Source organism: Sorex araneus, chromosome X (assembly GCF_027595985.1).
Source record: "Sorex araneus isolate mSorAra2 chromosome X, mSorAra2.pri, whole genome shotgun sequence".
Classification (NCBI taxonomy): domain Eukaryota; kingdom Metazoa; phylum Chordata; class Mammalia; order Eulipotyphla; family Soricidae; genus Sorex; species Sorex araneus.
Window position 1 is genome coordinate 238,633,086 of NC_073313.1, and position 21,583 is coordinate 238,654,668.

The following is a 21,583-nucleotide window of genomic DNA, read 5'->3' on the forward strand; positions in this document are numbered from 1 at the left end:
AGCAAAAAAATCACTAGTTTCTCTGGTCAATCTTAGCACTGAGTGAACTTGAGTATTTGTTGATTGAGCTATATTTTTGAACTTTTCATCTTTTCAGTCCCTTGCCAAGGGATCTTAAATTAGGTAGCTATCAGTAAAACTCAACTTGCATCCCAAGACTGGTAGCCCTTTTCTGAGACCTCTTCATTTGATATGCAGCTGCCTGAGGGTTTTTTTTTTTTTTTTTGTATCCTGACCAGAGTCCAAGAGATGGTCGGATGACAAGCAGGTGTATGATTAGAATAGACAGGTTTTCGGTTTCACACAGGATAAGCCATTTTTCTACCTCATTCAAAGTATGAGGACATACCCATTCATACCAAGTACCTACTTTCAGTGTGTGTGCGCGCGCGGGTGTGGTGGCCCCTGGCAAGGGAAGGGGCTTGTGTTTGTAAAGTGAAAACTTCCCTCTCATGCAATGCAGGGCTTCAGGAATCTGGAAATTCTGGGTTCTTTAGAGCCCCATTCTCCAAGCACCCAGCCCCCCCCCTGCACAGAACCAACAAAAAACAGACAGCCTTCCTTAAAGTCTCCCTAGGGAGCAGGGATTCCCCTTGCCTGAAAGGGAAATGACAATAGAGCAAGCCCTAAAAAAGGAAAGGATGAAGGCCTTGTGGACCCTGAGTACAAATGGTGAATAGAATCAATTTCCTCCTGCCTGTGGCTCCTAAGAATGGGGTTTCAGCGCAGCCAGAAGCTTTAACCTTTGCAGATTTCCTCTCTGCCTGCTGTCTGGGCTTTGCCAAACTGCTCCCATCTCCACCAAGGAGGAGCCCTCAGAAATCTACAACCTGGTGGTAACAAAGTAGGAGACCCCCCTCCCCCCCCAGCTCATCCCTTGCCCTGATTGGCGGGTGTGTGCTCCTCCCCCAACCCCACCCACCTCCAATAACCCCCCCCCCCCCATCCCGTGTGGAGGAGAGCAATCACAAAACTTCCGGGAAGGTTCTCTCTGCACCAGGTGTGTGGGCTTCTCCTCTGCCCAGTGCAGCTCTGGGAAGAAGGATGGAGGTGATGAATGCGTGGATCAGGATATTGGAATTTCCTGTCTGAGGCTAAACAGAGTTGCAGCCCAGCCCGCCTCCCCCGCTTATTTGCATGGCACCTTTTCCAAGTCAGACAGACATTCGCCCGCTGCTTTCCAGAAAGCCGCCTACCATCAAGAGACTCGCAGAGGGGGGCCCCTCTGCTGCAGCAGCCTGGGCTGGAGACATCGCTGTGGGCCAAGATGAGTGCATTGACATCACGTAGTTTTATTTCAGTGCGATCCTCAGAGGACACTTCCTGCCAGTAAACACCTGGTTTATCACATATTTCTGAGTGTTTCCCCACCCTCCCCTTCCTGCGTAGAATGACTATTATCCCACACAAAGCCGGCTACCTCTCTCTGATGGTTGAAAGCAGTGCATCGTGGAATCCGTTTTTATTGTCCTGCCGTTGCATCGTTGCATCGCAGTGGGGCCAGGGGAGCTTGTGACTACTGGGTTGCGTGCACCCGGGAGCGCGGCGACCCAAAGGACTGCGCAAGGCTGGGCTTGGGGGTGCACTCGCCTAGGACGCCCCCTGGAGGCCACCGGGAGAAAGAGGGTGGCTGGGACCCTCCAGAGCATCTGCGCCACGCCAGCCTCCACCACGCGAGGGGTGGGCGGCATTGAACTAAGCACGCCTCCGTGGGTCCCAGGAAGGCAGCCCAGGGCCGCGGAGGGAAGCAAGCCATCCCCACCATAAATGAACCCGAAGGCTTCCAAATGTCAATCCGCTGCCCCCATTTTTCCAGACTTGCTGTTCCAGGGGCCCTTTCACATCCCCCAGCGCCCCGCTGTGATCCACCCGCTACAAATGCCGATTGTTAATTGTCTGGCTACTACAGAGCAGCTCGTTTTAATATAGTCATGACATGAATGAGACCCCAGCTCCCCTTTGCCCCTCCCCTGAGGCACCTTGGATCTTGGAGGGAGAAGGGGGCACCGAGTTGGCTCTGGTACAATAGGGGCTAGTGTTGAGGTCAGCAATAAATAAGGAGTAACATTGTTTTCCCTGCTGGCAATCAGCAAGCCTTCCTTAAGGATTGAAATAACTTACATTTCTGGAGCAAGCAGCTGAGTAATTGAGAAAGAAGACTCTGTTCCTCTCTCCAAGAGTCAGCCTGCCTCTCTCTCTCTCTCTCTCTCTCTCTCTCTCTCTCTCTCTCTCTTTCCTCTCCCTCTCTCTCCCTTTTCCTCTCCCTCTCTCTTGCTCTCCAAAAGATTGTCTCTCCTCTCCCCCCCCCCATCTCCCACACAAACTTCTTTCTAATCCCTGCTGCACTCCCCGTTTTCTCAATTACTTCCCTAAATCGGTCGTGTCAGCCAAGTCCTCTCCAAAATTTCTGGCCTAAAGTAGGGTGGAAATATGGCTGTGAGCAGTCTGTTGCTCAGGGTCCACTCCAGTGCAAACCCCCTCCCCCCCCATGGTGGGGAATCTGGGACCAAACATTTAAATAACCCAAGTGACAGAGGTGACAAAGAAAGCCATTGCCCTCCAAACTTGGTTAATGCTCTGGTTCTTCTTCATCATTATTATTATTTTTTTTAATGTACAGGCTCTGAAGATTGCTCCAAAAACTTCACAAGTCCCAATGGGACCATTGAGTCCCCTGGGTTTCCTGAAAAGTACCCGCACAACTTGGACTGCACCTTCACCATCCTAGCCAAACCCAAGATGGAGATCATTCTGCAGTTTTTGACCTTTGACCTCGAGTATGACCCCTTGCAGATGGGAGAGGGAGACTGCAAGTATGATTGGCTGGACATCTGGGATGGAATCCCGCACGGTGAGTGATTTCCCTGTCAGGAAGCCCTTCTCTCTTCAGCCTCACTTGTGCCTATTCATTATTTCAGTTAAAATAAAAAAGAAGCAAAGATGTCCAGGTCCCACAAAGTTCCCTTAGGACTGTCTCTTATCCTTCACCAGTGATGATTTCCAAATTGCAGGAAGGTACTTTCCTTCCTTGCAGATGTTTCTGGGAGAGAAAATATTGAATATGAGTAGGTACTTAATTGAAGGTGAGGAAATTTCTAGTTATGATCCAAGCTATCAGCCCTTCCACCAGCAGTGACTTGGTGACTACCCGCTATGCCCAAATAGAATCTTAGTGCCAGCTGGAGGAACTTTAAATGCTGGCTTTGCTCATAACACTTCAGTGGCCTACTGCGAGTTACTTAAGCAATCAGTAGTTTATGTCTAGTAATAGGCTGCTGTCTCATGATCACTATTACCATTTTGATTTTTAAAAATTAATATAGTCATAGATATCAAAACAGCATATCACCCAAGGCAGAAAAGAAACCCAACTCTCAGGCAAAGAGCAACAGAGACCTTAGACAAAATCTGTCTCAAAAAGGAAATCAATCTTCCACTTTCATAGTCATTTGAAGAATTTTCCACTACAAGGGAGATTTGATGGCTAAGCAATTTTGTTTCCCAAGAAAAGCATAAGATTCAGACCAGAAACTTGGGTTTAAGTCCCAGCGCTGCTATTTCAAGGGAAAGTCATGTGACCTCTTCAAACCTCAATTTCTTCTTCTGTAGCACAGGCCTTATAATGATAGCTTTCCAGCCCACCAGGGCTGTTGGAACAGAATGAGGCCAGGTCAGTGAAAGTACTTTTAAAGGTGTAGGAAAACTATTAGACATTGTTCTCAAACCATGTCTCTGGTTGTTACTTTACACCAAGGCATAAGAAGTGATGCTCCATTGAATGAATGCAATTGTGGAAAGGAAAACTATATTAGAAGTGGAGTTTGACATTTCTATTTCTGCTGCCCCCTCTTTGCCCTGCGTGTCCAGTCGGCTCCCTGATCGGCAAGTACTGTGGAGCCCAAACCCCCTCCGAGCTGCGTTCAACCACGGGGATCCTCTCTCTGACCTTCCACACGGACATGGCAGTGGCCAAGGACGGCTTCTCCGCACGCTACTACCTGGTCCACCAGGAGCCCCTGGAGAGTGAGTTGGCTGCTGGGAAACCTGTCCTGCCTTTCCACCAAGGCTCTTCTTGGTTTTGTGTTTCTTTTTTCATCAAAGACTACCTGAAGATTGAGTGACCCAAAAAGCAGTGTTACAAATGCACTGGGTTCTGTAGTTGGCCAGCGCAGCCAGAGAGCAAATGAGTAGATGTGATACCTAGAAAAGATTGCTGTCCCTTATCAGACATAAGCACACAAGATACTGACCTGTGTTGGGGGAAGGACAGCGATTACGCTGACATTGTAGGTAATAAGTGACTTCTGGGTCTGTTTGCTCAAATGGATAGTGTAAGGTAAAGTAGAGGGACATGCGTGTGTTTCTAGAGAAGTCTCCCGAAGATCCCTATTTATTGCTTTGTAATGTCTGTCTTCGGTGCCAGAACTCATGAGAGAGTTGAGGGGGGAAGAAAAAGGAAAGTGCCTCCTGGGTGTTTATTAATAAAGTAGGTTTCCCAAGATATATCAGCCCACCCAGATTGCCACGATTCTACCGCATAGTTACTCAGAGTTCAGTACTGGTGCCTCTGGAGTCCTCAAGCTAGCAGTTCTTGTATTTTAGATTGTCTTTTTAATTTGTATGATGAGTTTTATTTATCCATCGCCTGATTTCTTTCAGGTCCAATTTAGTTTCCTTCAGACCCGGAGGGGTTGTCAGGCTCTACGACTTGACGTAGTTGTTTTTAAGAAACGGTTGTATAATTAGATCTTTCAGATGAAGGCATGCCTGCATGGACTTGTCTGTATCAGGGAGCGGCGTTTGGGGAGGGGGGATCCCAGGGGGTTGAGGTTGAGAGCCCTAACTGCCTTTTACTCTCCCCATTTCACAGGTTTTCAGTGCAATGCCCCTCTTGGAATGGAGTCTGGCCGGATTGCTAATGAGCAGATCAGTGCCTCATCCACCTACCAGGATAGGAGGTGGACCCCTCAACAAGGCCGACTCCATGGTGATGACAACGGCTGGACCCCCAACTTGGACTCCAACAAGGAGTATCTCCAGGTACTAACTCAGATGAGATTGCATGTGTAGAAGGGGGCGTACTGGTGAGGGAGAAGGTAGCTCCTGGGTTAGGTGGAGAAGGAGCATAGAGAAAACAGCATTTCCTGAGCATACAGGTACTGCGTATAGGTGGGCTAGACCAAACGACGAGAACGCTGGACACTGCCCCTGCCCTTGGGAAGATTACCAAGTCCTGGAGAAGCTCTTGGGCTAGCCTGCGGCTTGCCCTATCACTACAGTTTATGGAAAGACCGTTCTATAAACCTTCATTCCGCTTCACCCAGGAAGGCATCCGAGATTGGAGGGCTGGGGTTGTTTTCTTCAGAGCAGCCTTGTTGAGTTGCTGGCTGAGCACAACATCTTTTCCTGATCTTTGCGATCTGGAGGGAACCCTGCCAGGAAGGTTTTGCACATCGCTCGCAGAAGAACACATGGGGAAATGTCACTACCGGGAATAAAACTCTCATTGCCCAGATGCTCTGCAGCATCTACTCAGGCTATTGTTTGCCTCGCCTCTGAGTAAGACTCAGCATGGGCTGAGTGAACCTCCCTGGTACCCATTCTCATCTCCAGGGATGAGCAAGACGGTAGCTTGGATGACACTTGGCAGACATCTTTGTGACCCTCTGGCAAGCTTGTCCTTGCTTTGACATAGTGGTCTGTGTTCTGAGAAGGACTTTGCAGGGGAGACTATAAGAGAGGGAGAAAGAACGCTTAGAAATTTCCAAAGATCCCCAAAGGTTCTGGCAACCCAAAGTTCATGTCAGTCTCTTCCCTCTGTGTCTCCAGAAGCCCTTCTCCTGCAAAGCTCCCAGAACGTTCTCCTTTATAATCAGCTTGCCATTGATGAGCCTTCTTAGTTTAGGTTCATAGTCCTGTACTTCCTCCCTCTTTTGGCTCTGCACCTGTTTCCCTTCCACATAAACAGCACGGCGGATTTCTTTTGAACACTTCATTATGCTGGGCACATAGTGGATAGCCTATAATGGCTTGCTGAATCCAATTTCACCAGTATGTGCTGTCAAAATTTCGATCACACAGAGATTGCCATTAAGAAACAAGGTGGCCAGCAAAGGAATGACATCCAGCAATTTCCAAATGGGTTTGGTGTGATGGGGAGGGAGGTGCCTCAAAATGTTGGCCATCCTCCTTAGAGAGCAAAAGGTCAGCACTCGGTGCATAAGCCTAATTGCTTAGGCAGACTCTGCTTGCCCTTTGACCTCTCAATGACCTGAGCCACTAAATACACAATGGAGTGGGGCTGAGGGGAGGAGAGACAGCCTTAAACTGAGACTTTTGCAACTAGAGCATCTTAAGTGAAATGAATTGAAGTGACTGGAGCGGAGGGAAAGTGGATTGGATTGGATTTACCTTTTGTTCCTTTAAAACATCATCTGTTTTCAGTGCAGGCGGAGATACTACAGCAGGGTCAGGCACTAAAAATAACAAAACAAAACAAATATCTGTTGTCGTTTTCTAAGGCAGGCCATAGTTGTGTCAGAAGAGCTCTTAGCTGTACTGATTGCTTTAAGGTGAACTTAACCCTGTTCAAAATTTCAAAAAAGAGAGAGAATAAAAAAAGAATAATTATTTGGTTCCAATTTTCAAAGTGTCTAACTTAAGTGAAATCAAGGTGAGTTTAACGGTCCCGTGGAATTGCGAAGGGCTGTGATCACCAATATGTCAAAATGGATCCCAGCCTGCAGGTGGTGACATAAATCAGACTGCTGAGTTTCTTCCATGAGTTAAAAACCAGCGACCCTTGGGGCTGGAGCTATAGCACAGTGGGTAGGGCGTTTGCCTTGCATGTGGCTGACCCGGGTTCGATTCCCAGCATCCCATATGGTCCCCTGAGCACTGCCAGGAGTAATTCCTGAGTGCATGAACCAGGAATAACCCCTGTGCATTGCCGGGTGTGACCCAAAAAAGCAAAAAAAAAAAAATAACAAAAACAAAAACAAAAAAAAACAGTGATCCGAGCTGGGGCGCTAGTACAGCAGGTAAGGCTCTGGCCTTGCATGCAGCTGACCCAATTTCGATCCCCGGCATCTCATAGGGTCCCTGACTCCCTGCCAGGAGTGATCCCTGGGTGCAAAGCCAGGAGTAAGCCCTGCGCACCCCTGGGTATGTTAACAAAACAAAAAAGAAAATCAAAACCAAATAAAAATCAGCTGCTATTGCTATTCAGACACAAATAAAAACAAACAAATAAAACCAGCCACTGTTCAGACAAGAGGCGCCTGACTAATCTTGGCCTTTTTCCATAGGTGGACCTCCGCTTTCTCACTTTGCTCACAGCCATTGCAACACAGGGAGCCATTTCCAGGGAAACCCAGAACGGCTACTTTGTCAAATCCTACAAGCTGGAAGTCAGCACCAACGGGGAAGACTGGATGGTGTACCGGCATGGCAAAAACCACAGGGTAAACTCCTTTCTCCTTCGCAAAGGCAGGGGTGGGTGGGACCCAAAGCATCTGAGTTAACCCCAGTACTGAAGAGAAGGCCTCATTTAAGGATGCTTCAATCACTTCCTGAGGCTGGAGATTCAGAAAGTCGTCTTTCTTATGCAAAAGTGATTGGGAAACATCTTTTCTCCTCCAGAACTGTGGAGATGGTGAGGTGGGAGGGAAAGAGGGGTGGAGAGGGAGACAGCTGAGCTCCTTGCGTGCAGAGTGCCCGCTGACTACAAATGAAGGAGAAAATGCACTCCCAGCCGCTGGCACCTCCCTATCCAGGATTCAGTGAGCATTTATGGCCCAAGTCCCTTCCCCATGCTGGGTTAACAATCACAAAAGCCCAGGAAACTTGCAGTTCAGGAGTTCCCCCCCACCCACCCCCGGTCTGGAAATGAAAGGGCACAAATCCTGAGGAGGAATCACAAGATCCCAGAGAAGAAAGAGGACAACAAACACTGAGAAGCAGTTCTGTGTGTCAGGGATGGGGTTCCCGCTGTCAGCCATGCTTGGCTGAGAGGCACTGGATGGTCCCTGCCGTGCCCTGGTGTGCTGCACTTGGAGGGCTGTCCTCGTGGGTGATATGGGGCTTGGGCTGTGATTGTGGATGACTGTCTGCCACTCCACTTTAAGACACATGGTGGTCTGGAAAGGGACAGGCTTGCCGCTGGCATGGTACATGCAGCCTCTGAAGGGCTAGCACTGGTGGGGTGCATCTTATTGCAAAAGTCAATGTCAATTGACTCACCTGGGCAGGGGAGATCTCTGGTCACTGTGGACTGGCTCTTCGCTCCAGAAGCATGCGATGGCCCGGAGACTGCTCCTCTGTCAGTGAAAGGGATGGGGCTTGGAAGAAAAAGATCTGTTCTTTAGATCTACAGCTGGCTAGATCTCTGCGGTGTGACCAGACTGGAGAAGCCAAAGATTTTTTTTTTTTTCCCAAACAGAGTCTCCTCCTCTCCTTCCCTGGCCCAAGGTTGCTTTTTCTGGTGCAGCTGGAAACCTTGGACCTCCCCCCAAAATTCTAAACTATAGTTTGGGCATTATTTCACTGGGGAAAGCTGGGGTGTTTATTTGTGGGCTACACCTGCAGTGCTCAGGGCTTACTACAGGTTTTGCACAGAGGAATCACTCCCGGCATTGCTCTGGCGACCATATGTCGTACTGGAGATTGAACTCCTGTTGTCTGCGTGCAAGCAAGTGCCTTATACCTGCTGCCTCTCTAGCCTTGAAACCTGAGTTTTTAAAAAAGTGTTTCCGGTTATTGTTGCCATTTTTATTGGAGAAAGGGGTGTCACTAGTACTTGAGGGGTAATGGGACATTTCTGGCAGTCCTCGGGGAGGGGTCATGTGGCATCAGGATCTGAACCCAAGGCCTTAACCACACAAAGCCTGTGCTCCACCACTTGAGTCACAACCTGGCTTAACGGAGTAAATTGTTCCTTCTACAAATTAAGATCACCATAGTAACATGGCACCATGTGTCGGGTCTCACACATATACTCATACAGACCTCTCCTTTTATAAATAGAGAGCGTGAGGTGCTTATCCATTGAGAGACTTGATAATGTCGGACCAGGCCTGACTTTCCATCAGCTTTGTTTCACGTTCCCCCAGCATTCCTGAGAACAGACCAGTCTGAGCTGGCATTGGGTGCCTGGAGAATCCTCATCACACACATTTCCTTTCCACTCATGCCAGCCTGCCCACCCAGTGTTTCAGCGAGAAGCTGGCAGTAGCAGGAGGGCGGGGTCCGGAGGAAGAAGGAGGATGTCCACCTGACTGTGTCCTGGGCCAGGCTCAATGACTAAGCAGCCCCTGCCGGAGGGATACTGTAGCATAAGCTGATTTTAAAAGCACGCAGATGGACCAGGATGCTATTTAAAACACCATTTGTAGGAAATCTGCTTTTGGAAATACCTTAGCACTGCACAATTTGATAGAAAGCTGTTCTCACTGGCTTCATCCCGGGTACTCACTGCAAGGAAGATATTCCTGAGAACTGAATTCTGCTTTCAGCCTTCCCCACTTTTTCACATTGGCTATGTCATTCTTTCTCTCTCTCTTTGTCTTCTCTCTCTTTTTCTCTCTGACCATCCCTTCTGGTGTCTCATGAAATTTCCTCTCCCTTCCTGGTGGCCAAGGGGTAATTTGGATGTAGTTTTGTTGGCGATGAAGTCTTTCAGTTTGGTTTGGCTGATCATTTTTTTCAATGAATTATTCCTGCCCACAGAAAGGGCTCTGGGACAGAGGGAAAACCCTTTCTCTCCCCGTCAGAAATCCATCCTCTTGGTATCTAGAAGGAGGCAGAAGATGAGGAGAAGGAAAACTTGTCAATGAGCCATCTCTTGATTCGCCCCTCCCCCCACTCACCTGATTCCCTTAAACCACCGTGGATGTGGCAGGCAGTGGGAGAGTCCTGCAGCAGCCCGTGCTCCCCTCTCAGGCCATCTTGGCCTCTTGTCCATTAGCAGCACTTGCTCCCCGATGTTGTCTGCATTTAAAGTACAGATTCCACGCGGCTCACCATGCGTCAGCGCAGCCCTCTGGATGGTTGGGGTTGAAATAGTTGAGTGAACCATGCCAAATAGATTTGTCAAAGTGTGCTGCAGCTTGATTTGATGCCATGAAGGGGAGACGGGGCGAAGAGGGGACTTGAGGGCAGCAGGGTGAGAGAGAGAGAGAGAGAGAGAGAGAGAGAGAGAGAGAGAGAACTTCTCTGCCACTGTGATCATCAAGTTTCTCTTTGTCACTGCTGGATGGTGGGCACTGTGCCAAGCAAACTGGTGCTCAATGGTGGGCTTGAAAGGGGAAGTCAGACAGCAGGACCCATGAGCAAAGCTAGGCAGGGACAGAGGTGGGAGTGCACCCTGCTCTTTGGTGCAGGGCCAGGAAAGGGGATCTGGCAGTGTCTCCCACCCCCGCCCCCCACCCAGTGGTTTCAGTTCCCAGGTCACTGTCAACACCAAAGCAGTGACCAAAGATCGGGGACTTGGGGAAATGGGAGAAAAATAAGATTAATGAGTGCTCAGGGTGGCGGGGTCTTGCCTGGGCTATTTCCTTCCAAAACATTACTTACAACTTGTACCCAGGCTGGGGTCCAAATTGGGGAAATCCGGGAAAAGCTGCTTTCCTGCCACCCCCAACCAGTGAGCAGCCTTTCCCCCCAATCTCCTTCCCTCGGGCAGGTTGTGGTGAAATTGCCTGGGAGGAAGGTGATGTCACCGTTGCCGGGGACGGCCAGCCTCCTCTTGACAAAATGCAGCCCCATCATGCACGCCACGTGGACAGCTCATCCCCAAATCTTTATCCAATTTCCCATGCCACAAATAGGGGACTTTGGATTTTCCTATAGGGCGGGCCCTCCTTATGCATATTTATGGCTTAACCACAAAGCACAGACTCCGCTCTTCTGCCTAATGGAGCCCCTAGCCAGCCCGGGTGCTCCCTGAGATTACACAAATTGCCTCACATATATTTCTTCAGAAACCACAAGCAGAAACTACTGCTTTTGGTTTCACCCGCTGCATTAATAACACCCCAGACAGTGACGTGGGGTTGTAAATACAGCAGCTGAACTTTCATGGGTGTGTGTAATTATAGAGGCAATTACGCACACCCCCAACTAAGGGAGGTGTGGAGAGAAAGTTGGGAAGAACTGGAAGGCAGGAGTTTTGGGTCCATGTCCTGCTCACCCCTGGGCTGCCTTTTCTAGGAGTCTTCCCTGGAGACGGTGACTAGGGTCAGGGCTGGCGGGAATAAAGCCGTTGCCCTGAGATGCCCAGACAAAACCCCTGTCTCCACTTTTGATTTAATGCTCGTGGGCCTTTCCCCTGTTGACATAACTGCATACTTCTGCTTCCCGTGCTAGACTTCCCGTGCTAGCCTTTGGAACAAGTCGGCACCAAAGGAGTCTGTAGGGTTGCTAACTTGGTGACCAGATTGAGGATGGAAGAATAAGGACAGAGATGTGGTCCATCCAGTTGGGTCTTTAGAATCCCACCATAGCAAAGAGCAGAGAGGCACGAAGCTCACTGTAATGTCTGATAACCTCCTCGGGGTCCAGAGAAACCTTAGGCTCTGGCTCCTTCAGTTCAGAACTTAACTGTTTTCCAGACAGTGGAGAGGAAACTTTCAAACTCTTTAGTAAATTTGTCCCCGAGATAACAGGATGGTCCCGGATCACCTCACATAGATTTCTGGTTCATCAATCATGTTCCCTTTCCTTCCCCACCCCCTGCTGTTTATCTTATGTATCCAGGAGGAAATTGGCTTGCTGGAACTTCTGTCTAGCTCAAGGAGGTTGTGTTTTCCTGGAGAACCTCCGTTCCGGCAGTTTCTTATGCAGCCTCATTTGGAGCACTGGACTTGTCCCTTTGGAGTTTGAGCCTCAGCCTAGAATCCTGAGGACAGAGTTGAAAGATGTTGCCACTTGTTTGACTTGGCAGCGTTTCTTCCTAACAAACAAACACCCCACTTCAAAACCCTGCCATCCCAGATTCGTTTTCTAAATGGAAGCACATCGTTTCCAAAGCCATGAGAACCTCAAAGCTGCTGTGACACTATCAGCAGCTAAGGCGGAGAGTGGAGTCAGGAGCCAGCCTCACCTCATGTGCGTCTCCTCAGGTCTTCTGAGCCGTTGCCCTGTGTGACCTCGGACCATTCGTAGCCACCCTTTGCCACAGGGTTTCCATCTGTCCAAGTGGAAGAGTGCCCCAGATCTTGTTGGCAGAGCATTTTGGGATGTGTAGATGGAAGGCTCTCTGCAAATGTAATTAATGTATTAGACCCACAAAGCGAGTCTTGAGCAGAAGCAAGTTATCCATTTAAAAAGTAACAAGGGCCCCTGGGATATTTATCTGCCTCTTTTAAAATCATAGGCCTGGAAGGGACTGCGATAAGCCATCCAGACTTCTCCCTCATCTGATGGGCCTCACTTGAACTGCATCAGATAAACATTTCTCCTCTTACCCTCATTCTTCTGTTAGGGATGCAGTTCTTCTTCCAGTGAATAACTGAGTCAAAAAAAAAAAATTTTTTTTTCATTTTTTTTTTTTTACCCTCTCATCCTTTTTGTTGTAACCATTTTGTTTATAGTCTGGAAGATCAGGGCAAAGATTCAAACCATTAGCTCCTAATGGGCCCCAGTCTCCAGAAATTGTGTTAGGAGTGCATCTTCTCTGTGAGGTTGTGTGAGATCAGGAGAGGGCTGGTAACCTTTCCAAACTCCAGTGCTCTGGTCAGCGTACCCTCCTCACTTAGAACCTAAGAAGAATCCAGTGCCTTCGGTAATTAGGTTTATCCCTTATCCATTTGCTATGGGATGAGCTCAGACCTTTAGCCTCTCCACTTAGGAAGCTCCAGGGAAAATTTCATTATACTTCAGCATGGAACCTTTCCTCTATCAGGCTCCCGGGGCTGGCTTCACCCAACTCCCATGGGTGCGGAATTGTTTCTGAAAGCTGAGGCCCGCCTCACTGGTGCTTCGAGTCTTGGTGCTAAATTCTTTGTACTCCCCAAGTCACAGAAGTATGCAGGTGTGGCCCCTTGGACAGAGCAGATGAGGGATAGGGAAAGGGCAGCAGGGGAAGCCCAGAGCCCTGAGGCGGACTCGACCATCAACGCCTTATAGAAGTGAACCGTCAGCCTCCTTGCCCTTGCTACCCAGTTTCCCCCAAGGCTCCAGCAGGAGAGGAAAGCAGTGGGGGATGCCTTTTCTCCCTGCACCCCCTCACTCTGTCCTCCCCACCCACCACACCCCCAGATGTTAATGGTGCCTCCTTTTAAAAAAGTGTGATGCCCTCTCTTGGGAGCTCTTCCATATGTGTGTGGCAAGGTGCAGGGGGGCGGGGGTGGGGTGGTGAAGACCTGGGTTTCTCCCTCTGCCTTCACCAGCACTTGACCTTCCTCTGCAGCCCTTCCTCACTCCAATGTTGCACTTCCCCATGGTCTCTCTCCCGCGGCCCCAGATCCCTGAGCTGTTCTCCTCTCCTCTCCTCCCTGATGCTTTCCTTCCTGGATCCTGAAACCCTAATCCTGTTAGTATGCTGTGTTCCCGGGCTCTGTGTCCCTGTGGGGGTAACCTAATCCTGCGGTAAATCTAAGGGGCCCCACAAGGCACATACAGATGGGGAGGTGTGCATCCCCCCCCTCACCCCCAAAAGAAGCCGGTCTGGTGACATGCTCCTGCTCCTCTGTCTGCTCCTCCGCGTCTGCAGGACTGCTTGATGACCAAAACAGCCCCCTGGAACAGGAGGAGGCGTGCTCCAAACTCAGCATTGGGCGGCGACGGCGCAATCTCTGCCTGGCCCTCATCCCTCCTCACCTTTAAATTATATATGTTATTCCATATAGTTGAAATTGTAGGTTATTATATATAGTTATATAAAGACACACTTATCCATGGAGATGTATGTACTCAAAGGTAATGATGCAATCACATGACTATACAGTAGATACAGCCGTGCATACATATATAAAACAGATACACTTATACATACACAGACGATCCTTCTTATTCTGTCCCTGGCAAACTTCCCACATTTAGTAGAATGAAAGCAGCTTAAAAAAATGTTATGGTCTTTGAGGAGGAGTTTTAAGAGAAGAATAAAATACCAGGACCATGATTTACAAACAGGGGGAGAAAAATGTCCATTACCTTAACGTTATTTTCCCTAGTGCAAAGCCACCCCCTCCCGTTGCCTGTTTGGTGCAACAAATTAATTAAACAAGATAGCATGCATTGATTAACAATTATTTTTTATGTGTTGCCCCGATGGCTGGTTTTTGAGAAAATGCCGGCGGAGCGGGCAGGAGAGGGTGGAGAGCCACCGGGTTCCGCAGTGGGGATGTGGCGGTACAATTGTTTCCGAGACAGATTTTTTAAAATGGGCTACTGGCTTCCCCAGTCTCTGCCCTCAATTTCTGCCACCTTTCTTTTCTGCCTACTTTGTTCTCCTCCTCCCCAAGTGTCTGTGCCAAGTAGATTGAAAAGGAGAACCTTGGATGCAATGAAACATTTATTAGTGGAGAGAAATATTTATTTATTAAAAAAAAAAAAGAGAGAGAGAAGAAGAAGAAGAAAAGCACATTTCATGTACACTTTCTACCTCAGGGCTCCAGCTCTGTGTTGTCTTTGAAACATCCCCTGCTTGCTTCACGGTCCCTGGAGCTGGCCGTGTTCAGATATTTACAGCAAAATAGAAATAAACTGTAGGTCGCACTCTAGGTAATGAGGAGACAGGCCGGCACAGGCTGAATACTGAAGCCCCACGCAGATCAGAAGCTGAGAACCAGCGGCAGAGCGGCTGCTGGAGCTGACAGCAGGGCTGCCTCGGGGGAAGGTTAAACAGCTGACAACCCCAGGGTCTGCAGGATGCCGCCCTGACTCAGAGCTCAGAGCCCAATGCCCTGGGGCATGCACATTTCCCGGGCACCTGGTGTTGATGGCAGAAGTTACTGGTCATGAGCAGAACAGGGTGGGTGGGCAGAAAGTCCCCTTACCTATGCACCTCCAAGCTGGGCAGGCTGGCCTGCTCTCAGCAGCACCAACCCCTCCACTTTCTTCCCATGAGCCTTCAGGCCAGAGAGATAGTACAGGGGTGAAGGCATTTGCCTTGCAAGCAGCCAGCCCCGTTTCGAGCCTCGCATCTGGTCCTCGAACAGCTCCAGGAATGATCCCTGAGCCAGGAGTAAGCCTGGGGCACAGCTGGGTGTGTCCCATTCACTTCCCGCCTGCCGGAGTTTTTCAGACAGAAAAGCAGAGACATGGCTGTTTGCAGAGGGAGCGGCCAGTGGACAAGGGACTGCCTTTGTGGTTGCAAGTGAGCCAAGGCCAAGGACAGAAGGGTTAAGGTGAGGCCAATCCACCCCCAAAATAAAACAAAGGAGACTTCAGAAGGGGTCAGCAGTCTGCTTGGACCCGAAAAGGAGAGCACAGCAGAAAAAAAATGGTCTCAGAGCCATCAGTGGGTACTGCTCCCTGACCGGGTATTTCTTTCTTCTTAGATGATAGATCTATTATTTCCTTTTCTTTGACAAAGGATGTTCCAGTCTGTGCCTTTGGGGCTCACAGACATGGTCAAAATATTTTTGTCTTTTCCTGGGCAGTGGGGTGTGCGGGGGGGGGGGGGGGGGGGCGGGGGGGTGTAGATAGACACCAAACTGGTATGTTGGATTGCAGCCAATTTAATTGGCAGATGCCCCACCCCTCCCCAAGACGTGCAAATCAGGAAATCCATGGAGTGCTGCCGCTGTCTTACTGAAAATAAACCAGAGGTCGCGAGAATCAATTGGAAAGTGTTGGATTATGTTCAGAATTCAGCGAGGCACCAAATGGATTATCCAAACTACTTTGTGTCCGGAATTGTTTTTTTAGACTTGGTTTACAGAGATGCACTTAAAGAAATCTATAGGTTTATCATCGCATACTTCTTGAAACAAATCACTATTTTTCTAGAGCAATATTTGTGCATGTGTGTGTGTATATATATATATATATGCATATGTACACACACACACACATACACATACACAATTAGAGCTTAGTTAACAACTCTTAAGACAGTTAAGGTCACCTTGGATGTACTCCTGATCTTCCTTCGGGTGGTAACACAACATATTAGCATTTTACTTTTAAAATTAGCAGAAGTGTGTACCTTCTGTGACAGGCAGCTTTTAAAGCAGATGTTACAACGTGATTATGACGTTTGCTGTATGCCTGTCTGGGTGTGCCACACACTGCCAAGCCAAATTTTCTCAGCATTGTGGACCCCTCATTCAGGTCTGAAGACTTGGGGCCTGGAGGCAGGACCTGGGATTCTGGGGTTTTCAGAACTTTAGTGGCTAGAGTTCCATCCCTGGAACCACCTATGGTCTCCCGAATCCCCGCCAGCCTTGGGGGGGCATGGGGGCCCCCAATAAGCAAAAGACACACAAAGTAAGAATTTGAACAAAGACCCATTTGCTACTTTGCTACTTATAGCGTCGCCTAACATCTGCCCTGGGTGCTGTGCAGATGTTGGAGCCAGCAGGGAGGCCTCCTAGACTTTAGAGTCTTATCTGCAAGCTTGTTATTGACTTTATTTTCCTGAAGAAGAAACCAGCTAAGGTATCTAAGGTTTATTGATTTGCCTACAGTGATTCAGTGAGTCGGCAGGGAATAGGGAATAAAACCAATTTCCTGGCACCGTTTCCCATGCCCATAACCCCTTACCTTGCAATGCCGAGATTGGAAGCCAAGAATCCCTCCCCGAGAATTTGATCAGAAAACATATGAAGGGTGATCCTAAAACCACAGAAGCATTGAGAAAGTCATAAAGATGTATAATATATGATAGCATTTACCGGCTATAAATAGGGAGAGGTGGAGAGAAAATTAGAGACCTTGTAAATCCATCGGGTCAAGAGAAATAGAAGCTGCTTAATATTTCATTAAAAATGGATTTTCATAAATTGTACTTTGATGTCACTGGGCGAGAGACAATCTGTAAGGACTAAGGTGGTGTTATTCATTGCTCTGCGTTATTTATAATTCGAACTGTTGTTGAGCCAAAATATCTACGAGATAGAGTCTCTCTTAGAGTGGGGCACTCCCCACTTGGCCCCATTTGCAGTGTCTGAAAATTCACAGGCCAGCCGCTGGCCCTCAATGCACTTAAGCTGGGGCAATGAGCAACCCAAACACCCCATTACAAAGCGGCCGCTCTGAGAGCAATTCAGTCCTTGCACTAGATGGGTCAAGCAGGCCCTAGACTCTGGGAGCCCAGAAGAGACTTTACAAAGCAACTCAAGTAACCCCTCCTCAAACACAGGAGGAAGAGGAGGTGGAAGTATTTGCCCACACTGAGGGTCGAAAGAGTAGAGACCAGTTCCTGGCTCAGTGGGGTTTGGGTTTGGTCCCCCACTGTACCCCACTCAGACAGGGTGGCGTGTTGAAAGAATAATAAATAAGATGGTGTTCCTCCAGCGAAGGAACCTGAGAGAGTGAGAGAGAGAGAGAGAGAGAGAGAGAGAGAGAGAGAGAGAGAGAGCACAGGCCAGGTGGATCTGGGCTTCCAGGGCTGGGAGGAAGGGTGGGCACATGGCAATGGCAGAATGAAGTTCAATTTGAGCTGCCAAGGGGTAGGGGAAATGGTGAGTGGAGCTGGGGGTTGCTTCCCCCTTTGGTCGGATGCCACTGTTGGTGCAGTTCTTGTGTTCACGAAGCCTGTGCTCATGTACAATCACAGGAAGGCTGACCCCTCCTCCAGCATGTCCACACATGCTGATGCACCCCCCAGGTCCACACAAGGCCATGCTCATACCTCCCTCCATCTCCAGCCCCCCCCCCCCCCGCCCCAGCCTCCCAAAGGCTGTCCAGAGACACAGGCGCTGTCGGACACCGGGGAGAACAGTGAGGTTTCTTGGCGTCGCCTGCCGAGGCTGAGAAAGGAAGGGGTCAGATAAGATAAAACGGGATATTAAAAACACATAAGGCGTGCTGTGTTTCTAAACGGTACCAGCGTGGTGTGTGTGCAGTGGATTAGCAGCTGTGTTAAAGTTCAGAGCCACTCAACACTCCAATTAGGGATTTACATGGCAAGCCCAGCCCCCCTTTCCGTGGCCGCCCCTCTTCCCCCACCCACCCCATCTCCTGATGGAGGCCACACACAGCCACCGTCACCATCCTCAGGGAACAGGCCGGTGGGAGCCCTCCCGCTGCTCCCCGCACCGTGGTGGAAATGAGCACAGTACTGCATTGGCAGCTTCCCTGCCAAACGGAAACAACACAGAAAACAAACAAAAAGCCTCCGCTTCCTGCTGACTTCTCGGAAGACTGATGAATGCTTTTCCTGGGAGCCAGTTCCTCCATCCCTGCCTCGGAGCCATGAGCCCGGAAGCCACGGAAAGGGCAGAGCAAAACTGGGCCTCCGGTTCTTCTTCTCCTCTCCTTCCCATTATCCCCTGGGAGATGCTTATCTCAGAGGGGCTCGGGCGCCTCTCTCCATCCCCCTCCCTCCACCTCCCACCTGCCTTCCTCTGTTTCCCTGGCCTTTCTCCATCCTGGCTTGGCCTCTGCTTCTCTGGATCCTCCCTCACTGCCCAGGAGGCAGCCAGATGGAGCCTGGGAGAGAGTGGTGGTCAGCAAGGCAGCAGAGGAGGCCCTAGTGGCCTTAGGATGGGGCAAGAGGCCCCTGGTGGAGGAGAGGGAGCAGCTCTCTGGCCTTATTGACTGGGAGCTCTCTGGAATAGAACAAGGCGTTTAAACTGAGGGTAAGGAGGCCACACACATCTCTTTTTCCTTCCCTCTGTCTTGAGCAAGCCGCCTCTTCTCATTTGCTTGCGGAGAGTGTATTGTCTCTTCCATTCTGCCGGCCCCTCCCCCAGCCCCTTCCTCACCAACTATGGTATCCACATGCTGAGATGCCTCAAACTTACGACCCCAGCAAGTGGGAAATAAGGTTGCCAAATGGTGAGGTGCTCAGTACAGTTTAGGTAGGGTAAGGGCCTCCGTGGTGGTTCACGCTGAGTTTCTGGGGCGTTCTTGGTTGCTGCTGTCTATGAGTGTTCGGCTGCTGGGAATCTGGGTGTCACCCATTGGGGCCTCCTCTCTGTGCAGCCCAGGCTTGGAGACCTGAAGGCTGATGACTCCGAGCCACCAGCAGAAACACTGCAATTGTTGTTAAAAACATGGACAGCCTTTTTAAACAGGCTTAGTCCAAAACGGTGGCTAGGGATTTGGATGGAGAGACACACATTGTTGGGCCTGGGTGGGTCTCTTTCACATGAGTTTCTTCATGGAGAGTCACAATAATGTTGCTTACTTGCCAGGTGGTTGTAAGCATAATGGTGTTCCTACGATCTTGCTCAAAGGTATTCACATATACCAGTTTTCCGTTCCTCCTGTCCCAGCCCTGTCAGGACACCTCTGTGTTTTAGGTGTTGTGAACAAAAACATCAAGTCCTCTCATCCAGGGGAAATCACTAGTTTTGCAGCGTTGGCTGTGGGCCCATTTATAGGCACTTGGTGGTTACATTATGATTCATAGGTATGAATCAAAAGTGATGGTTGGTGACTTGATTTTTTTCCCTTGCCCAGGGAAACCAAGAGAAATTCAGATTACTTGCTCTAAAAATCTACTTTTTTTTTCTTTAATGGAGAGCATTAAAATTAAAAAAAAAAGCATAAGGTCCATATGGCAGTTATTGATTTGGGCCATCTGGTAAGGCCAGACTTGTTCCTACCATGTAGGGTTAAAGCTTCTCCAAAAAGCCTTTCCTCCCCTAAGAGATGCATTGGTCAGATGGGGACAGGGATGGATGGATTTCATTACAAGACCAGGACTAGAGTGAAAGGAAGCCGGAGAGAATGCTGAGGGATTGTCTGCAAAGCCTCACTCTCCTACAAAGACCAGAGACAGCCAAAACATGTTGATTGACATGAGGGCATGAAGGTTAGCTGGTGCCCCCTCACCCTCTTACCCACCCGGTCATGGGGAAGGAGGCTTCAAGTAACCAACACAAACAGCAAAGCACTTTGCAATGATAAAATTCCCTGCCGTTATTCCTATGTCCGTACTTAAGAGTCGAGTTCGGGCTAGTAAGTGAAGCCCACTCTGAAATCCCGAAAAGACCACATTTCCACTCCATTTCGAAGGGATGACCTATATTTTTTTCCTCTTTCTCTTCCAGCTTCTGAAAGTCTTTTTTCTTCTCAAGGCGCCTTCCACTGCTTGCTTTCAGCCCAGAGGCAAAATTTCCCTTCCCTCTCAAAGTTTTGGTGAGGACAACATTGTTCTCCAGCGTGAGAAATGTAAAGTAGCTCTTCATGGTCATTCTGAAGAAAAGTCCACATGGCAAATCGACTCATTATTCTCAGACTGGGGGGGAAGTCAAGGACACCAACACTTCCCCCTCCCCCTTCAGAGATGGCAGGATTACACACAGTGACGTGAAGTTGACTTCTGTTTCAGATATTCCAGGCCAACACCGATGCCACGGAAGTGGTGACAAACAAGCTGCACTCACCGCTGCTGACGAGGTTCGTCAGGCTCCGCCCCCAGACCTGGCATACGGGCATCGCCCTCCGCCTGGAGCTGTACGGCTGCCGTGTCACAGGTGAGGGGGGGTCTCGGGCTGACTGCATCCTCCACTCCCCCTTCCCAGTCTCCTGCAAACAGCCTTGTGCCGTGGGATTTTCCGGGAAAGCTGGGCGCTAGGATGCATGTCCTTCCCGACTTGAGCTGTTTGTCCCTCCGCCCTGTCATCCTTGCACCTAGATTTAGGAAGCAGCTGCTGGTGGACTTGCTGACCCCCCCACTGCCCGAGTGCCAGGTTATCACCTGCCATTCTGAGCACTTTTTCTCAGAAGGACTCCAGGAGCTGGGAACTCTGCTCTGTGCTTTGCAGATGAGGAAACTAAGACAGGGACCAAAGGCTGCTCAGCCACGAAGTGGAGATCCTGGGCTTAGTTCTCAGCCATCTCGATTCAGAGGCCCTGCTCTCAAGGAGCATTTGACTGCTGAGTCGCGATGTCAGGCACTGATGGGCCCAGATACGTGCACAGCAGACCTGTCTGAGTGGGCATCTGGGCAAACTAGTCGTAATAAGCCCACAAGTTCCTCAATAAATGTAAAATTTACTTATATTTATACATATCAATGGTTCATATTCATGATTAAATAATGATGAATAACTAATGAATTAATAAATAATATGATATAGTAAAAAAATATCCAAATTGATGAGTCCCTTGAAACAGAGGCCTGCGATCCTTAGGTACACATTAGAGAGGATCTAACCCTGTAGAGAAGCTCAGAGAGAACTGCCTGGAGACGGGTGGAGCAGAAGATGGGCCGGCAGGCACTCCTCGGTGACAGCTGGAGGAAACAGGCGCCAGGCAGTGGTGACAGACAGTTTGCTTAATAGTGGCAAGAGTGACCAAGAGAAAGTGAGGGGGGTGGGCCAAGTGCATGGGCTGAGTCAACGGGCGCCATGTGGAGGAGAGATGGATGGGATGAGTGTCGCAGCCAAGTCGCATCTGGAGGTTGAGGGGAGTGAAGGAGAAATGATCGGGGCACGGCCTGGTCCAGGTCTGCAGAATAGTTTTC

General features: G+C 49.4%; 1 protein-coding gene across 4 annotated transcripts in view; it reads left to right on the top strand.

The window, feature by feature from the left end:
- NRP2 (neuropilin 2) overlaps positions 1-21,583 on the top strand; it is a 118,082-nt gene that overhangs the window by 40,082 nt on the left and 56,417 nt on the right. For all 4 annotated transcript variants that reach the window (XM_004601296.2, XM_004601297.2, XM_004601299.3 and 1 more), the window contains exons 4-8: positions 2,621-2,851; positions 3,868-4,023; positions 4,871-5,040; positions 7,308-7,463; positions 20,447-20,591. In XM_004601296.2, coding sequence (XP_004601353.1) covers positions 2,621-2,851; positions 3,868-4,023; positions 4,871-5,040; positions 7,308-7,463; positions 20,447-20,591 — 858 coding nt within the window. The remainder of the gene's footprint in view (positions 1-2,620; positions 2,852-3,867; positions 4,024-4,870; positions 5,041-7,307; positions 7,464-20,446; positions 20,592-21,583) is intronic.